Genomic DNA, 19,293 nt, shown 5'->3' with positions numbered 1-19,293 from the left:
ACCTGCCCTACTCGCCAAATTTGGCTTCTTGCGACTTCTTTCTCTTCCTCAAAATGAAATTCAAGCTGAAGGGGCAACAGTTTTGACACAGCAGAGATCAAGTGTGTGTCACAGATGGTGTATGGCTGAGCTGTGTGACTACTTCACGGCCAAATTTAAATCAGGTACAGTTTTTGCTTGTTATAGGTGCAGTCCCTGAGCTTTTTGATCGTATTAGTCATTAGATAAAACACAACAAATACAATGATAGTGATTGCCAATCTTACTGCATGATGTATGGGTGGACCCCGGGGACTCATCACATCACTGTTGAGTAGCTTGAAACTTTTAACCAGAAAGGACAACAAAACATTGCTTTTCAACCTAGTATTAAATTACTTTTTCACTATATGAGGGACTATATGAGGTTAGTAGCTGTGTTGTTGATTTTAATGCTTATCTTCAGCAATTCATCAAATAAACACAAAGACACTGATTATAGTCTATAACTACAGCTTTTCAGTGCTTAGAGCAACTTGTACACAAGCTGAACGGTGAAGATTTCAGGCAAGATTTGAGGATTAGCAACAAACATGACAACTTCTACAGTTTAATTAGGTACAAGAAAAAACTGACACATTACTTTGAAGAGAGAGCAATTACCCTAGAACCCAACATCTTATGTGATGTGTTGCACAATGAGCGTAGTGCACTACTCCAAGTTGATTAAGTGTAGAAACAAGGTTCTTACTAATTACGATGAGTGTTTCAGATTAAGATTTTCATCATGGTCGCTGCGATGTTTGCGATAGTAGTAACAAGGTTTGTGAAGCTCTAAAAAATATTTTTGAGACATAAATATACAGTCAGCTTTCTCTTGTTGATACAGTCTTCTCTTCCTCTGTGACAGGTTTATTATGGAATTTGTTTCTCATCTGTTCGCATTCTGTATGCGCTCCTTTCAGTGAGTGATAAGGTTGAGCTTTGGGGTTTGCTATTTATCACACCTGCTCGTTGTTTATGACACATGCTGCTGTGGTGGCTGGTTGGAGAATTACACAAGTCAAATGTTTTCCTTCCTCCATATACCATGCAATTACCGTATTTAAATGGCCATATTTAAATGTAAAAACAAAGTTATTCATATGTATAATATACGTGCTGCTTCTCAAAGCTCCTGTTTAGAGAGGGAGGCAGGGTAAGACAGAAAATAGAGGGTGAAAGCAAATGGAGCATAAAGCAAACATATTAGCAACAAAGAAGATGATATATGGGAGAGGAGGAACGTTTGTTGTCCTTTACCCTCAAGCTCTTTAACAAACATGACAGAGCTTGCAAGTCCTGAATGATGTTGCTTGAACCCTGGTTTTCTGCAAACTTTGCAAACCAAATAAACCCAAAACTTTCTCTGATTCCTTTGAGGAATGAAGCTCAAGTGCAACGTGTTTGTTTTGAAACACACATGTCTACATCAGTCTGTCACAAAGACAAATCCCCCTCTGAGATATGGGAATGTCTGAGGTTGAGTTTGCAGCGGGCAGCAGCTTGACTTGAGGTGAACAGATGGAAGAGTAAGGGATGAGTGACTGGAGCTGCATGTGATATTAAAGACAAACTAAGAGCACCAAGAGAGCATGGAAACGTTTGAGTGATGTGCTGTTTGAGATGCATTTGTCAGAGGCACAGAGGTGAGCAGATGGATGGATGGAACGATGGAGGGACGGGGCATGTGGGGAATGCAAGAGACGGCTGCAACACATGTAATTTGCATGAACTTGGGTAAATGTTTGGATTAAAAGGGGAGATGTTGGCTAAATGGATGGATGGAGAGGAGTGTATGGAGGAGGGATAAATGAAAGGAAGATAAAAAGCAAGAGGAAAAGAAAACACAACCTTCCATCTGGTTGAGAGGAAGTGAAAGTCACAGTGTCATGTGTCATGCATGATTGTGCTGCAAATTGGACATTTGGTGGCATGCAATACACAAAATGCACCTTTGGGATGTATGTTGTGTGCTTCTTCTCATGCCACCAAATAAAAAATTAATTTATTAATTAAATTTATCCTAAAAACTTAGGATAAAATATTATTCAATTGCTCCATATTAATTTAAAAAGTGAAGTGAAAAGCACCTCAATAAACCTTACCAGCATTTCATAGCCCTGAAGGCATATGCACAGCTCACAGGATGTTATAAAATCGCTATGATCTCGCTTTATGTCGACTGGGAGGGAACCGCAGTGACACCCTGCTCATGTCTTCAATAATTTAAGACCAATTTTGTCTTGTCATTTTCTGCCTGTTCAACCTTTAAGGTTAAGCTTGATTTTTCTACATCGGTATCCGTGAGAGAGTATCACCCCCTATTTTCTTATGGTGAATTATAGAAGATGTGTCAATCACAGTGATTGTTGTCTAAGAAAACCTGTGATTGCCAGGTCATGTTCCAGGACTCATCTGAGCTTTTGCATGTTTCCAGATAAATGCCAATAGGTTTCCACTTGGAAAAAACCCAGTAGTGGATGTATTAATTCCTGTTAAATGTAGGTGGATATGCATTCACATGAAACTGACCGTGTAAAAATGACGCTTTGTTCTGAGCTTTTGAATTTCCACCATTTTCACTATATAAGCACTTCCATATTATATGGAAGATACATAAAACTGCTCTCTAATATGTATTTGATGCAAGTAAATTTGTTGCTGTTAAAAAACACCATTACCAGCAAATACAAATTTTCATTTTAATGTGTTTCAAGAAGCAACACAGGAAACTGAGTGCCAAAATAAACACATACAGCAAAAAAGCAACCACTCAAGTGAGAATGTACATTTTAGTGTTGTTTTAGAGAGTTTGGTCTACTTAGCGTTTGTGGAAGAATTTCAAAAAAAGAAAACATCTGAAAAAACGACAAATCAAAGAGCCCTTCCATTTTACTGAATACATTAAATACAAGTTCCACGTCTTTGAAGTTTAAATTTCTAGGTAATTTTTTAAAAGCACATAATAACAGATGGCTGTAAATTGTTGATCCAAAACAGATTCACAGTCTCTGAGCTACTTATTCATACATATACATAGGCTTAATTACTGAACCTCAGAAAAACTTTATTTGGTTTTACCATCTGTGTATTCTGCTTTCACTGCAAAAGCAATGAGACCAGGGGGAGGAGAAGGCAGAAAAGCAAAGTTTGCAGGAGAAACAAAATTTCTGGGGTGGAGGTGAGGTAGCTGAATGAATACCCTTAGGGGGAACATGATGATGAAAGATGAAGGCATGAGATGGTGGAGGGAAAGCATAGATGGGGTATATCTAAAAGCATTTTCTTTTTTCCTCCTTTCATTCCTTCACTCACCAAGCACTGACTCACAGGAAGTGACAGGAGGAGTGGAGTTGAGGAATGAAGGGAGCAAGCCATAATGGATGCCATTTGGGGCTGTTTATATTCCACTCCATCATTAAAAATGGACATGTTATTGATGAAGTGGGCCTGTCAGAAGTGATGTAGACTGAGCAGGAAATCTGAATCGCAGCCAACACTGAGAGTACAACTACTTATGCTAACTGGCAGCGCTACAAGTTAGAAACTGGCACTGAATGTGTCACTTACTGTGAGTTATTTTAATTGTTATACACATATTTTTGGAGTTCCTAGCTCTGCTGTGTTTTCAAAGTTCTTCAGTTCATCCTGTCCAAAGGAAGCTCATGTCACCTTTCAAAACTCTACTAACTTCCTGTGGAAGGGTAAACCTGTGTGTCCTACTGCCAAAGAGTACAGTAGTGGTTTTTCTTGCTCTCAGTACCACAGGATAGCAAAAACACGTGTCAGCATTTTTTTTCCCAGGGTGGGTGAGTGGGTTTTGATCATAGAAGGCTAAGAAACAAAGCACCAAGGAAGAGAAAAATAGAAAAGGGTGACAGAGATAGTGTGGCAGGGGGAAAAGGACTCTTGGTCTTCCATATTTTCTCATCAGTAATATCTAGAGGATAGATAGATAATCACTCATGTCCTGTTTACATAATCATGCTTATGTATTATAATTGGCTCCCACTGTATCATTTCTTTGAGCCCAGACTCTGCTCAGTTCTTGAAGATGCATCCCCTTGCCGATTGTTTCTGGTCTCTTTTTTTTGCTCATTTGTCTTTCTCGCACCGTGGAAAAAAATAATTTGCCTAAATTCTGCCCTCTCCTGTCACAGTGTATAGCAGGCTCTACAGTACATAACAGAGGAAAAGACTGACCTTTAAATAAGATGTGGACCAGGTGGTTTGGCTTGCCCCTCCAGAGGTCTGGATCTTATTTCACACGCAGTTTCAGTCACGGTGGAGGGATTCTGACTCATTATTCATGAGTTTAACTAGACTTGTAATGGCTCAGTAAGTGTCCAGTTCTGAGCGAATACAGCAGCTTACTCTCACATGGCTACATTTAAGTATATGTGTGTGTGCATTTAGTCCACACTTCTCAGCTGTCAGTTAACTAGAATTTCGCAATCCTGTTTCGATCTTTTCACGATTGTCAGCCAAAATTCAGTCGTTCATATCTCTGGTTGACTTTGACAAGTGAATCCATTCCTTTATTTCATCGCAGGTGGAATAATGTAACACCTGTACTCAGGACTTAGAAAACCATTTCATGCCTTCAACTGATAAAATATGCAGCTGATGGGCTTTATCAAAATCCAACAAGCGTGATTGTATTACACCTACCTTTGCCCGAGATACCTAGAATTGATTTTAGGATTTAACTCACATTCACTCATATTATATTTTGGATTTGTTAGGTCTTAATGAGCCTAGACATGGCGTTAGAGCCCCTGGTGTGATTGTTCAAGAAACACACATTATTAGTAAGGATGAATGGGTCTTTGCTGTCTGGGTCTTGCAGTTTGAACTCCATATGTACCTCTTGATTTTAGGTCCAAAAAAAGAATTACATCATGAACAATTTCTTAAAATTATTAAATGTTATATACTGTATTTTGTGTTTTCTACTTTATTCATTTATTATCTCCACTTCCAGTACTTCTCATTGTTATTATTTTGCTGTACATATGTAGTAGAATGAATCAGCTTTGAAGTAGTGTTAGTAATGTTAGCACTCCTCTTTGCTGGTACAGGTAGAAGCAAGGATATTGCTCTAGCATCTTCTCCCATTGTACTTTACAGGCCAGGGAGATTACAGGGCTGATTTCACATTTACGCCCCATGTGACTTCACATCATTAACTTACCATAGATCATTGGTGTAGTTTGTCTGCTTTGGATGGAGATTAAAACCTGCTGGACTGGGCAAAAACAACGAGTGGTATTTCTCCAGTGAAGCGATGGTACACAGTGGGTTCCCTGACTGCTCAAACTTAAATCCCAGCCGGATCTTTCATTAACATCTTTGTGTATATGGTATATGTTTATTATAAATATTTTACATTGGCTTTGAGTTTAACCAATCATAATCAAGGACTGGGACTATCAATTTTATGAACTTCTATACATCATACTACACTCTCTAGAATCACTTTTTTTTTTTCTTCTCTTATCACCCACTCTCTACATAGATCAAAACATACTGTATACATATACAGTGTATGTTCCTATACAGTCTGTTTATTACAGTGGTTTTACATTTAAATGAGCACAGGAAATTGTATTCTAAAGATTTATGAGAACCTAAAAGATATGAGCAAAAACTATTCCACACATAGGTAGTTAAACAGGGTTTAAAGCTGTTTGCCCTCCACTTAATTCCATGATATAATTGAAACTATCGCTTACTGTTCCTCCTGACTGCACTCAGTCATTTGTCATCTGGTAACTTGATGACAACTGCAGTGTGCCTAATGCACAGAGTGCTTCTGATGAGCAACATTTATGTATGAAGGGAAAGGGAAGCATGCAGTAATCATTTATGGGTTTTGATTGAAGAAGGTGTGTGCCAGCTGAATAAGTGATACCTGATGGAAATTAATGGGATGATCAGCTTGTGACCTGCAACATTTAATCACATATGGTGTGCTGGCATACAATAGAGAGGATGGATGAGAACAGAATTCATACATGAGATTCTTTAGCAGATTCACCCCTGAATAATGAAACTCTGCTTCCGTGATGGCTGTAGTTTTAAACCTGAAGGTGGGATATCATGTTTGATTAATTTCGACCAGGCTGTGTCCTGAACTGGGGTCAACTCTATAGTTGGTTGTGGAGAGGAAAGCTATGTTTTGAATACATCTCCACAGCTCTAACAGTCACTGCACTGAGAATGAAAAAATTAAAAAAATGGAAGAGAAAAAAAAAAAACTAATTTAGTTTGTTTCCCTTCACTGTGTCCTAAAAAGGTATTTTTACTGCCTTTTTAAGCGTCTAAGAGCACTTGGTTGATATCAGGGAAAGTGCATGGTCTTGGATAAATGCTGAAAAGATTTGCATTGACTTAAAGCACAACATGGGTCATTTAACCAATAACCAATAAGTGTTTCTGTAGCTTAAACCCAACAACCGACTGCAGGTCACCAAGGCCAGGCTCCAACGTTAAACCAGTTAAACCTGTAGTTGGGTTAGGCAAAATAGGAAACTTCCTACATCATTACCAAGTGCACTCCAGGCAGTAGTTTCCCCCAAAACATAATCAATACATTTGTTATACTGCACAGTGTTCAAGTCTAATATGATTGACTTGACTTGCAATTGGAAAACACAGAGATATGATCATTGATAATGAATTTTATATCAGTGATTATTTCTTAAACTGGAAAAAATGTGATTCAAAATATTCTCTGTGGGCAGTGTTTTCTTGTTGTAAATGGTTCAGTTAGAGCTGCATAATGCCAGGGATCACAGACTGCAAACCACTGATCTTGGTTTATGTTTGGTGGAGAACGGTGTGTAGATTCTACTTCATTCACTCTGTCCATGCTGGATAGCTATTAAAAATATGCATAATGCTGACACCTTTGTAAGTAGTGTAGTTTTTTTTTTTACACATGTAGGCAAAAAAAATATAGATATATCATGTTTTAGTGGTTTTGATCTGTGAAGGTGGTGTCTAGTTGGAATTTTTATGGGAAACACATGGACTGTAGAATTGGACACTCAAGGGATTCAGTGTATGAGTAAATATAACTACAGTAATCTTTCCCAAACATATTCAGCAGAAAATTCACTCTCAGTTGTATCCCATACTTGCAATCATTTGGCATTCCGCAAGGGTATTCAATGATATGTGTGTTCACAGTGAATGTTTTCTGTATCACTGAATTTTGTTACTGTCCCTCTGTCCCATTCGTCTTATGAGTAATCTCCATCATTATGCTTTCAATCCTGTGCTTCTGACAGTTCCAGTTATGGGATTTCTGTCATCCTTCACTTGTCCTCACTTAGTCTTTCCAGCCTCCAATTCCTCCTCTTCTTCAACAGCTTCTACCTCCCTCATGGTCCTGTATGTGTGTGCCTGTATATCTGTGCATGTGTTAGACTATGAGTTCCACGCTGAATGACAGCAAGGCTTAAGTTGTCACACGCATCCTCTACAATGATAAGCCCCAATTCCACTATTCAGCTGCAGGCTGACAGTCACTTTATGACTTTTCCTCACCCTTTATTGTACTTTTTTGCACTTTCTACTCTCAAACTGATGGGGGTGAGCAAGGGTTCTTCCCTCTTAACCTGCTCCTCCATCCTCTTTCTGCCTCTCTCATATTTTCAGTGTTTCTCTCTTGACTTCATCCTCTCAGACAGACTGTTAATCCAGTCTTGCCCCTTGTAGTCCTGACACTGCTGAGTGGAGAGCAGACAGCAGAAGGTGGAGTGGGCAGTAACATAAATCATCAGACAGGCGGGTGGACATTATATCATGTGAAGCTGCTATATTTGTCTGTTTTTCACAGCTTTTCCTCCAGGTTTTACATTAAGAATTAAAGGGGAACTCCACTGATTTTAGGAAGGAAGTGCCATTGCTTATGTGAAAGAAGTTGGATCAAACCTTTTGTGACTCCAGAGGAAGCTGGACAGTCTGACAAATTGCCTCTCATGATTTCACTTGAGTTTGCATTGGTTCGTGCTAAAGACCAGAAGTTTGAAAATGAAAAAAAAAAAAACAAAACAACAAATTTGGAGGTGTGAAGTTAGGCAAAAGTGAGATTAAAAAACTTCTCTCCGAAACCCTCTCCTTATCTCTGTTTCCGTCTAGAGGCTGGCTGCTACAAGGATGAAACACACAAATCTTTGACTGAACTGTTGGCAGTTGGAGTTGTATTGTGGGTAGTGGTTTGACAAAGAAGAGGAATGCACGGAATAAGAAAAGATAATATCTTTGGTCATGATCAGATCAATGATTTGACGTGTCTCACTCCCTATCTACATTAATTTTACTTAGTACAATGCAGGACTAGGCAGGATAAAGCCCTGGAGGTGTAATTTATATGCTATCTGCACACATGCTTTGCCTGTATTAATGTATCATGTATACATAAATTTCATGTTGTTATTCAATCTCTCAGTCCAGGTCTGTTTACTATTTACTAACCCTGCAGACAGCATGCTTTTTATTTAATCATCTGTTAAGCTCTTGTCTTCAAGCTATTTTTATACATAATGTCTGTGTTCTTCATATTATTGACACTTTCATTACTACTTATGTTTATGTGTGCTATGTACTCTGTGTATAAACAAATGTAGCTTTCATCCATTTGTGGAACTAATCTGTGTACCCATCCGCTGGTGTGACATCTTAAGCTCCCCTCAGGGTTTAATAAAGGCATCGTTACATCCCATCCGTTCTCTCCACAGTCACCAGACCTCAACCCCTCTGAACATCTGTGGGAACATTTGAAAAGGCGAAAAATACTTAAACATCACAAGACAAGACATGTTCTGGGATACTCAGAGTGCTGCTTTAATGTTAATTCTCAAGACAAATGTAGACTTTCTCAAACCAAAAGTTATGACTCAGCAAACTGTGGGCATAACACACTGGGGTAATTTATGGAAAAATAATTAAATTGCATGTATTAATGAAACAGTGTAAGGCTGTTTGATGTCATTTGAGCAAAAATTAGTAGTTCTTTTTAATAAAACAGAGTTGTTCTTTAGATGACTCACATAGTACATACAAAATGTCCCAGCTGTAAACACACTCATGTACATATGTATGTACAACTTATTGTATGCAAATACGGGCAAGGACTTTGTGCACAAACCTGTACAAGATTATATCTGTATACAGCTTGTGCTTACAGGCACTGAGGCCACATAAAATTTTAATAGAAAGTCCACACTGAATAGCATTAAAATAATTTCCTCACTCCTGGTTCTCTTTGAAGATAATCTCCTGAGTGTATGGTAATAGGAATTTATCCACAAGCAGCTCCACTTTTAACCTCAGGTGATTTAACATGTCTCTTTCCTTTGTCTGTACCTTTCAATTTGTAAGTGGAGGTGAAGTCATTGAGTAAAGAGAGAGGCTATGAATACATTTTCATGTTTTCTTCACCTATAAATTCCTTTAGTAAGATTGCCTCAGCAACTTGCCTTGGCCACAGTGGATGCTGTATCGGCAGGAGATCATGCTGTGTATGCAAATAACCTGACAGGTTTCTGAGATGGGACTGATTTTGAAGTGATGAATGGGATTGAATTTTTACATGGAGATAGCCTCTTCTCTGCACTTTGATGAGACTATGTGTAGGTTCTAACTTATAAAAAGAAGAGACAGTAAATGACATTCATGGTTGGTTATGGCACCACTTACAGAAGATTGTGGAAAGAGCTAACCAGTGACAGAGGGAGCCAAAAAAATACAACTTCAAACCCATACTGTGTTTTCTGTAGTTATAAGTGAACGGTATGATATGTGCACTGGCACAAATATGAACCACAAGTAGCTTTGTGAGACTGTGTGAATAAATCTGGTTTGGCCTCTTATTTAAAGCAGTATTAATGAGGCTGGGGAAGTGAAGCTAAACTGTGTTTATTATTACAACATTGTTTTAGGGCATCATAGCAGTAGCTGATTCGCAAGACACTTTGTATAATGTCCTATCTAAGGGATCAGGATGTAAATTGGTAAGGAAGTTGTTTTAGCTTGTTTTATTTTTTTTTAATTGCCTGAAGGCAAAAATGCAAGTTTAAAGATTTTTCTCATCCTCCTTTTTTACCCTGTCTGCTTTTCCTTTTTTTCCAGATGGGAAATGCCTCAGAAACATTTCTGCTCGTGTCCAAAATATCGAAAGACAATGACTTCCTCATGGGAACCATCTACACCATTTTTGGTGAGTGATTTTAGTTTTTTCCCCTAGGTTTACGCCTTTTAAGTGTATGAATGTGAGCTCACATCTTTATATATCCTGTCACGCTGTCTCCCAGGTGTGCTGTCCGTGCTGGGAAATGGGATCCTGCTGTTTGTGGCCTATAGAAAGAAGTCCTCCCTGAAGCCAGCTGAGTTTTTTGTGGTTAATTTGGCCATCAGTGACCTAGGCATGACCATAACCCTGTTCCCACTGGCTATCCCCTCAGCCTATGCTCACATGTGAGTAACCGTTTAAGTTTCCATTCTTTTCTCTTTTCATCTACTCTGTCGCTATGTTATCTTCACATTCAGTATATTCCTGAGGGTCAAGGAATGAAGGTAAAGAGAATACTAGTAACTACACACAAAGGTGTAATTTCCATTGGGGATAGGATGACTCGTCCCTCTCATTTTCAGAATCCTTAACTGTCTGCTTGCTATGGCTGATGACACTGACACTGTGAGAGTGGTGAGAATGAACCAAAACAGTAAAATTTGGGGCTAGGAAGCTGAACACATATTCAGGTTCATCACAACTATGACCCTGTCTCACTGTCATTTGATACATCGTTACCAAAAGAATATCAGTTATAGCTGCTTTACACTTTAAAAGCAGCAGGCTCAGGCTTAATAAAGTGTGTCCAACCTCCCAGCTATAGTTTGTTGAAGCCATCTGCAGCCATCCACTCAGGCCTGAAGAAAACGATTCCACCTCCTCTGTTACAGTAATAATGTTACAGTTAATATTCTCCTAAAAAGACATTGGTGGCTTTGGTCTGAACATTAATAAAAGAGAATAGCAAAGGACAGTGCTCTTTGTTGTGAAGATGTAATACAACACTCTATACTCAGGTCTCTACCAAGGAAACAGAATGTGATTTTAAGTAGGGTCACTGCAATAACAATATTATTCGTACACTACATCTCTACTTTTTCTTTTTCATTTCATTATTCAACAATTATTTTATTGTTATTAAGCATAGTAATCAATCATAATTTATTTGCAAGCTCAATACAAATGTACTTTCCTTAGTTTATAATAACATTCAGAAAATAATAAATCCCTTTGAGATAGTGGCGTTGTGCTGAGACACATAACACCTCAGTGTTTCTAAAATTCCTGGCTATGGACCTAGGAGAAGTTTAATGTCACAATCACATAAAAAAAATGCAGAGAAAAAAACAGCAATAAAAAGGTTAATAAAATGCTGAAATTCAAGTCAAGTAGAGTCCATGTTATTTGTACAGTGCAGAATCATAACAGAAACTTCATCTTTATGGCACTTTGTTTCTCATACTGCTTCATCCACTGGCTTTCCCTATTTGCTTCCTTGATCCCCTGAGCATGTGTGGCAGATAGCTGTCATATATGCTGTGATTGGGTCAAAATGCATCACTGCTTGCTACAGTGATTAATGACCCAAGGGAAGCCCAGAAAATGTATTACCCGTTTCATCTACTGGGTATGAATTGTGTAATTCACCAGAGGGTTTTTGCAGAGAAATGCTGACATGATATCAGGAAGACCGTAACAAAAGTCCCCTTCTGTTTCTCTGTGTTCAGGTGGCTGTTTAATAAGATATCCTGCACAATCTACGCTTTCTGTGGCGTTTTGTTTGGTCTTTGCAGTCTGACTAACCTCACAGTGCTCTCCTCTGTCTGCTGGCTCAAGGTCTGCTGCCCAAACTATGGTAAGACAACCATTTTTTATACTTCCCTTTTTAAACTCCCATCACATCACCATAACACATTATTTAAAGCAGAAGAATTTACTGAAACTGTTAAAAAATATTCATTGATTATGATAGACTAGAAGGCTTCTTCACCCATATCAATCACCACTTTGCTATGAATCTTCCAGTCATGCCAAAAACCTTTAATCTTAAGGGAGACATATGAAAGCAGTGAAGGCAGCAGCTCAAGCCATGCTGCAGTAATGTTAATGTTCAAGGCCATGTTTTAACCTCTTTAAACAGCAGGATATGCAAATAAGGAGGCATTTACAAGGCCTTTTAATGTACTGTCTTCCCATTTTAACGTATTCCCCTGCAGGGTCTTCACCATCCAATTATTGGAATTTGCAACTTTTGAACGTGACTAGGTCACTTTACGAGGCTAGAGGTGTGATGTTATTCGTCTGGTTGTGATAACTGCTTATGAATACTAAATAATACCAATCAGTTGATAGCGTATAAGTATTTGGTTTGGAGTGCATTATTTGCCATGCAGAGACTGCTGTGAGCAACTTCAATGTGTTACTTGCAACCTGTCCATTGCATTGTTGTTTAGGTGAGTTGGGCACTCTTTTTTATGACAGGTCTGTGTGAATTTAACAGGGCATAGCACTCCTATGAGAGATGACAGCTGTATTTAGCTTCAATTTGAGCACAGACATTATTGTGCTTACAACATGAAACGCTTTTCTTTACATGTTCAGTCATAATTAATTTATTGACAACCTGCAGAGATGATGACATGGCTTAGCTCTCAAGGTTTACAGTTCAGATATCAAGTACAATTAAGGTAGCCATACAATCCAGATTCTTTTTCAAAGCATTAAATAGACAACTGTTTGCACAGGTTACAGTGATGTCAAGGTGAAAGAGTTCTGTTTTCATTATAATCCAGTGGAGCTTAAGGTAAACTGTTCTCAGGAGAAGAAAAACACAGATAAATATATGTCAAGGAGGGCCCTAGCCCCATTTACGCTTGTCCTTTCACGTGTTTTGTAGCCAGAGAAAATTAAGATAAACTTAGGATAGGATAGCAATATTAATCTACAATGTAGAAAATAATAAAAATAGAGAAAAATCATTGAATGAGAGGGTGTGTCCAAACTTTTGACTGGTACTGTATCGGTCAGCTCACAAATGCAATTGCAGTATGTCTTGTTTTTTTTCGCCTAAATGAAATTTAGGATCAGACCCACTCAAGTCCAGAGGGTGTTGGTAAAACAGCTGGAGCAGTTTGGTAACTGCCAAAACAAGACTAGATAAAAAAAACAAAAACAAACAGACACATACGTGGCTGGAACATATGAAATATTGAAATCCTACTGCGCTGTAGAGTGTCTCTCCTGCTGGGTTGCTGACAGCTTTGTCAGCCAGTCTTAACTCGCAATAACACTGGTAGTTTCCACTTTATCTTTGCAGGTTCCCAGGACAGGCATGCAGGCAGAACTCTGCAAATAGAAGATTTGTTGAAGATTTAAACATTATAATGCAAAAGAATTCTGATGTTGTTCAAGGGCATTAATAGTGTCAGCTAACTGTTGAGTTAGAATTGCTTTCTGTTGTAGATTAAACTTCTGTAATGCTCTCTTTCATGCTGGGATTTAGCTCTCTTTCTCCAACTCTTTCTAACTCTGTCTCACTCTAACTCTCTTTCAAAAACTGTCTTTAACCATCTCACTCTCTCTCCAACTCTTGCTCTGTTTCTCTAACTCTCCATCTCAAACGCTTTCTTTGTCTCGCTCCAACTCTCTCATTCTAACTCTCTTAGTCTCGAAATGGCTCTTTCTCTCAAACTCTCCCTGTAATTCTCTCTTTTACTCCAACTCACACTCTAGAGTTATTCCCTCAAATTTCCAAACTAGTGGTACTCCCGCCCCTTGAAACCACAGTAACCAAATGACATGTCCATCCTAAGATCAGAGACATTTATGCACAGAAGTGATTTACTGCTAATGTATGGCTCTAAAATATAGCTTTAAATAAAAGTCTGACAGAAATACATGCCGTTAACATTCATGTGTGACTTACTCTAATATCTAACTAATATTTATTAGGCAGGCAGAGAATTAGTGTTTTGCTCAAGGGAACATATCATTCTGTACTTGCTCATGACTAGGGATAGACCAATTATTGCAAATGAATATCGGCTCCAAATATCAGATATCGGCCTCCTTGACTACTAATAATCGGTATCGGTATTGGACCTGAAAAAAACATCGGTCTATCTCTACTCATGACCACACTGTAACTGGTGGAAGTCTGAGACAACTCAGTTATAAGGCAGTTTCACTTAATAAAACTATCCAGTCTTTTGATGCTCATGTATGTGAGCTATTTTTGCTGCACTTTGGAATGACTGCAAACTGTCGAAGCAGCAAATTGTTAATGAGCACAATTTATCTTTTTGCCAATTAAGCCACTGAGGATTTATTTACATGACTGCCTGAGTCTAAGCCAAATCTCTCTAAGCAACACAGGCAGCTGAGTTTTTAAAATACTTTTTTTGTCTTTGTCTTCTTTAGGTTAAAGTGATAGCATTTGTCACAGCACCACTTAGCCGTAATTCATCAATTATAATTAATTTAGAAAAATCTAATACGCAAATATGTATGAACTGGTAGCAGTTGACTGTATAGAAACTGTATAGAATTTAATTTAATTCCAAAACATTTTCTGCATCAGCTCTCACTCCAGGAATCTGCATCCTGGAGTGAAGAATCCAGGGATGTTCTCATTTATAGGCTTCACACACACACACACACTTACCCATACACAGAATACAGCTAATCTGACATGTGCTGGATCAGCTGCGCTTTATAGTGCCTGATATACAAGGCAAAGATGCTCTAACACATTAGAACTACTATAATAGGAAAAGAGAAGAGAATAAGGCAGACTGAGATGAGGAAGAAATTAGCACAACTGAAAACAGCAGCATATAGCAGGTGAGACTGTATAGATCTGATGGACAGTGAACATAGCTTACATGTACATGTCACAACTGAACTAATTCAGGCTCTGTCTATAGCACCAGCTAGTAGCTTGAATAGAAGTCTATTCCAGACTCCAGTAGGTTCAACGATTGCTGCTAATAGGCAGACTATAACTGAAGTCACGCTGTGTTTTTAAAAAGGCTTCTCTTGTCTGTTTTCCAGAGGAACACAGTCTATAATGCAGAGTTTAAAACCCCAGAGACTAAAAGCCTCACAAATAAAAGTGTTTGAAATGTAAATGAGCACAGATAATTATGCCTTTATGAGACTTCCCTGCAAGAAGCCCTGTACAAATATACGCAGCTCACAGACACACTGTCAAACCAGGCTGTCCTCTTGTTTAAACTAGTTTATATACTATATACAGCTCCCCTAGACAAAACACACAGAAACACTTGCTCAAAAACAAAACACATTATGTGAAGCAGGCAAAATAAGACCCAGAAAATAATTGCAAACCTGCAGTGCCAGCAGTTTCAGATCAGTTTGTTCTATGCACCAGCCAGAAATTAACAACAGCAGCATTATGTTGTAGCTTATCTACACAGGAGGCATTTCAGTCACGTGTTTTAGTGGTCCACCTCATACATTTCTGAAGAACAGATCATTTCTGTTTTCATGTACCACTGTCTGCATAACAGGTCACTTGCTTTACTTGTGTAACTGCAACCTGAAACTTTTAGTAGATTTAAGTCCTTCTGCTTCCATTCTCCACACATAGCTACAGTGATTGTGTGTTGGACTCGAACACTGTCCAAACACTGGTGTTGTACACATCCTGTGTAGACACCGATGGAAACCTGAAGCCCCTGCACTAGTGACCTGCTGCTTTCTACTTTTTTCTGTGAGGCTTGCTCATACGAACGTTCCAAGTCAGATTCACCAAACTCTCTTAACTAACTTGTCACAAGTTGCTCTGTTCAGACTAATGAATTCCACCTGTTCATGAGGAGGTGTGAGATTTACTCCCTTCCTTGCCTTACCTGCCATCTACAAGTGAGGACACTTGTGAGTTCTGTTAGCTCAGGCATATTTTTTTTGCTGAGTACTAGAAAGAGTCAAGTTCAAACTAGCTTGACTATCACTGAAAGTCCTGTCATCCTGCACCATTCCCCTGGGTACTCTGGAAAGGTAAAGAGGGCGTATGTAAAAAAGGGAAGTGGGATACAGAGGCCAAACCAAAAACACAAGCTGAATTTTATCCATTAAATCTAAAACGTTAAACACACGTACAAAGGAAAGGAGGAGGAGAATAGCAACAATGAAACCAAAAAGAAGCAACTCTCACTGTCTGCAGGTGACACAGGTGTTAAAACTGCTAAAGCTACTACTTTATTTTACTGTACAGAGGAACATCAAAAAACTTCACACTGCTGGTACTGTTTTACTTTTTCTGTAACTGGCTCATTGTCATGTTAATAAGAATGCCTGGTATTGACCAAACAATTTCAATTTTTTTTTTTAAACAATTTTTTTTAATGAAGAAGTTACATGGCAGTTCCATGCAGTGCTTTGCATAAACTCAAGTAAAGAAACAAGCAGCGCAGAAACTGTTTATGGAATAACAGCAAAAATGTCAGAGGACTGGGTTTCTGGGGTACGGAGAGAGAACAGTGATAACATTCATGTGCTGCTGACACAAGGTTCAGTTTCCACATGTAGTGCTATTATGGAGAGATTATCACATTAAATTCAACATTGGCCACTGTATCAGTTGTCCAAGGACAATAAACTTGGACTAGATGTGTGTGAGAGAATTAAGTGACTCGCTGATATCAGTATGTTTTTTCAAATATGAAACTGCTTCTATGCTGCTATGAAAAGACTAAAGCGTGTCAAAGAAACTGACTGCGCAAAAATATATCCAGCTGGGATTATTATCTACCACAAAGGATCTACACAAATTTCTTCTGATCAAACAGCAAATTATTTCTACAAAGATTTCTATTCCATGTTAATAAACTGCATCGCCTTTTTAAAATCTTCTCCCAGGATAAATCCATGCAATTGCATATGAATGTTAAGAGTAACAGAATGATTTCCTTGCTGATGAGCAACAAACCCTTGTGAAAAACAATCCTAAATTATTTCATAGAGGATGTCAGAGTGGTCTCATTCTCATTACTCATGTAACTTAACTGTATGTCATGTTCTTGCTGAAATGTCCTTGAGCAAGGCACTAAAGAACATGCTACAGGGTGCAGCTGATGACACACATAGGTAGCAGAAGAGATGTAGCACTGGGGGAGATGGGTGAGCCTGATTGACCTTTCTTTCTCTCTTTTTTGTCACAGCTGGAGTACCTCACATGGATACTGCTAATCAATAGAACCCTGCTGACAAATTACCATACACAGCAGTGATTTAACAGCAGCATATGGATCTAGTGCTTCCTATCTGGTTTAATCTACAGCCACTCATGAGCACTGATGAACTTGTGAACGCCAGATCGAAGTCCATCAAACGACAAACTGAGGGTAGATGAGTCAGGCACGTTCTTGGTAGGAGGACTCATCCTCCCCCTCTGTGGTTCACTAAATAAAGAGGGTATAACGACAAGGGGGAGGTGGGCCATAAATAGCAGAGAATGAAGAGGGGAGCTGGAATTGCTTTACTGTTAAAGAGGACTGACTTACAGTTAAGTGACAACAGAATCAATGTGGGATATCTGTTCTGATTTTAAGTGGTATTGGCTGTGAAAACTGAGGCCTTTCAGGCACTGTTGAGCTTAAACAGATCTCAATCACATTACAGCATCACTCATAATATTTGGCAGTGTATGAAATGGCACACACAGCGAGCATGGTGGACTAAAGGGTAAAAGCTGGTATCAGCATCTCCATTTAGTACAAATTCATTAGAGTGACTGGTCTCTCTGCACGATAGGAACCAAATTTATCACTAGATACTCTGTACAGCCAAGACCACGGGCACTCAACTCCTGAGGAAAATATCTGGCTCTCTAGCTGCTAACTGCCCACTATGTTTACCAGCTCATCACTGTGAACATAGCGATGAGCAACTGTGTCTGCCTGCTGTTTGGTGATGAGCAGATAGTGTGCACTTTTATTTTTTTCACCTGCTGTGGCCAAAAACAACATTATGAGAGTGAACCAAAACAGTTCATTTGTGGGCCCAATAGCTAAACAATGTTTTCACATTGTCTTTTAATACATTGATTATAGCTGCTTCAGTCCTTATTGATGTGGTGACATCCCAGGTTGCTGTGGATGCAGCAAGTGTGGTTTAATGCTATAACAAACACCAAACAAGTTCTCATTGTTTTAATAAAGGTCAAAAGTATTTGTTGAATGTTTTTAATGTGAAGCAGCAGCCATGGAATGTTCCGTTTGCACTGGCTGTACCTCAATAAAGCTCTGATACAAGGTAAAGCGAGCCAACAGTAAACAGCTGTTAATTTCAATGAGATTAAATGGCATGCATCCTTTCCTGTGAAATCTTTGTGCACATACTAGTAATCTGAAACCAGCACAAGTATGAATGGTGGACATTTACGAATGCAAAATTCTAAACAGAGAGGTAATTACTGAATGTAAATACACTGAATGGCTATTTCAGAAAAAATGTCCATGATAAGTAACTGGTAGATTGGGTATCAGCCAAGATTTGAGAGATCTGTAGTAATTAGCTCCTTTGTCAATGCCATTTTTAAAAATGAATAGTTCCCAATCTCATCTACATTCATTTAATCACAGTGAGCCATGACTCAGTTTTTGTTCCACAACAATCCCTCAGATAACCTCACATGATAATTATTCTGAGCTGCCCTAGTGGCTGAATGGTTAAGGACCGTACCACATAACTACAATGTCCATGATAAGACTGACAACACGACCAATTTGATGAAGCATTTGAACATGCACTGAGTCAATTTAAGAGCAGAAAGTTGCTCCGTGTTCAACTGCAAGATTTAAAGATCCTTAGTATGCAGCAGTGAGCATTAGACACTGACTTGTCACTTGTCCTTTTGCACTGAAAATTATTTGTTGTATATTTTTTTTATGTTAGTCTCTGCTTTGAGTGGAAAAATACCAAAGATTTGTACCATAATATGTGATGTAATTTTCTTTATTAGAATTGATTTGATAAAACTGGTATTGAAAAAAATATCGTTCAGGAACCGGTATCGAAGTCAAGGTATCGATATTGGTACCGAAAATTTCTGAACAATACCCAGCCCTACTTCCGTGTCACTTCTCTATCTCTCCCCACACATTTACTGTAGCTTTCTGCACTGACTGTCTGAATAAATAGAAAATGCCATATTATTCAGGTGGGTA

At 38.6% G+C, this 19,293-nt stretch overlaps 1 protein-coding gene and 1 long non-coding RNA gene across 2 annotated transcripts in view; one reads left to right on the top strand and one right to left on the bottom strand.

Annotated features, from left to right (window-relative positions):
* The window catches only part of opn7b (opsin 7, group member b), a 55,446-nt gene that overhangs the window by 27,784 nt on the left and 8,369 nt on the right, over nt 1-19,293 (top strand). Inside the window, exons 2-4 of the mRNA XM_018668218.2 lie at nt 10,162-10,249; nt 10,344-10,506; nt 11,830-11,957. Coding sequence (XP_018523734.1) covers nt 10,162-10,249; nt 10,344-10,506; nt 11,830-11,957 — 379 coding nt within the window. The remainder of the gene's footprint in view (nt 1-10,161; nt 10,250-10,343; nt 10,507-11,829; nt 11,958-19,293) is intronic.
* LOC108877954 (uncharacterized) overlaps nt 12,703-19,293 on the bottom strand; it is a 28,082-nt gene continuing 21,491 nt past the window's right edge. The window contains exon 3 of the long non-coding RNA XR_001960177.2: nt 12,703-13,447. This is a non-coding gene — a long non-coding RNA (uncharacterized LOC108877954). The remainder of the gene's footprint in view (nt 13,448-19,293) is intronic.

The sequence above is a fragment of the Lates calcarifer genome, linkage group LG6 (assembly GCF_001640805.2).
Source record: "Lates calcarifer isolate ASB-BC8 linkage group LG6, TLL_Latcal_v3, whole genome shotgun sequence".
In the NCBI taxonomy this organism is placed as follows: domain Eukaryota; kingdom Metazoa; phylum Chordata; class Actinopteri; family Centropomidae; genus Lates; species Lates calcarifer.
Note: the sequence above shows the minus strand (reverse complement) of the source record. Positions and strands in the feature narration are given on the sequence as shown.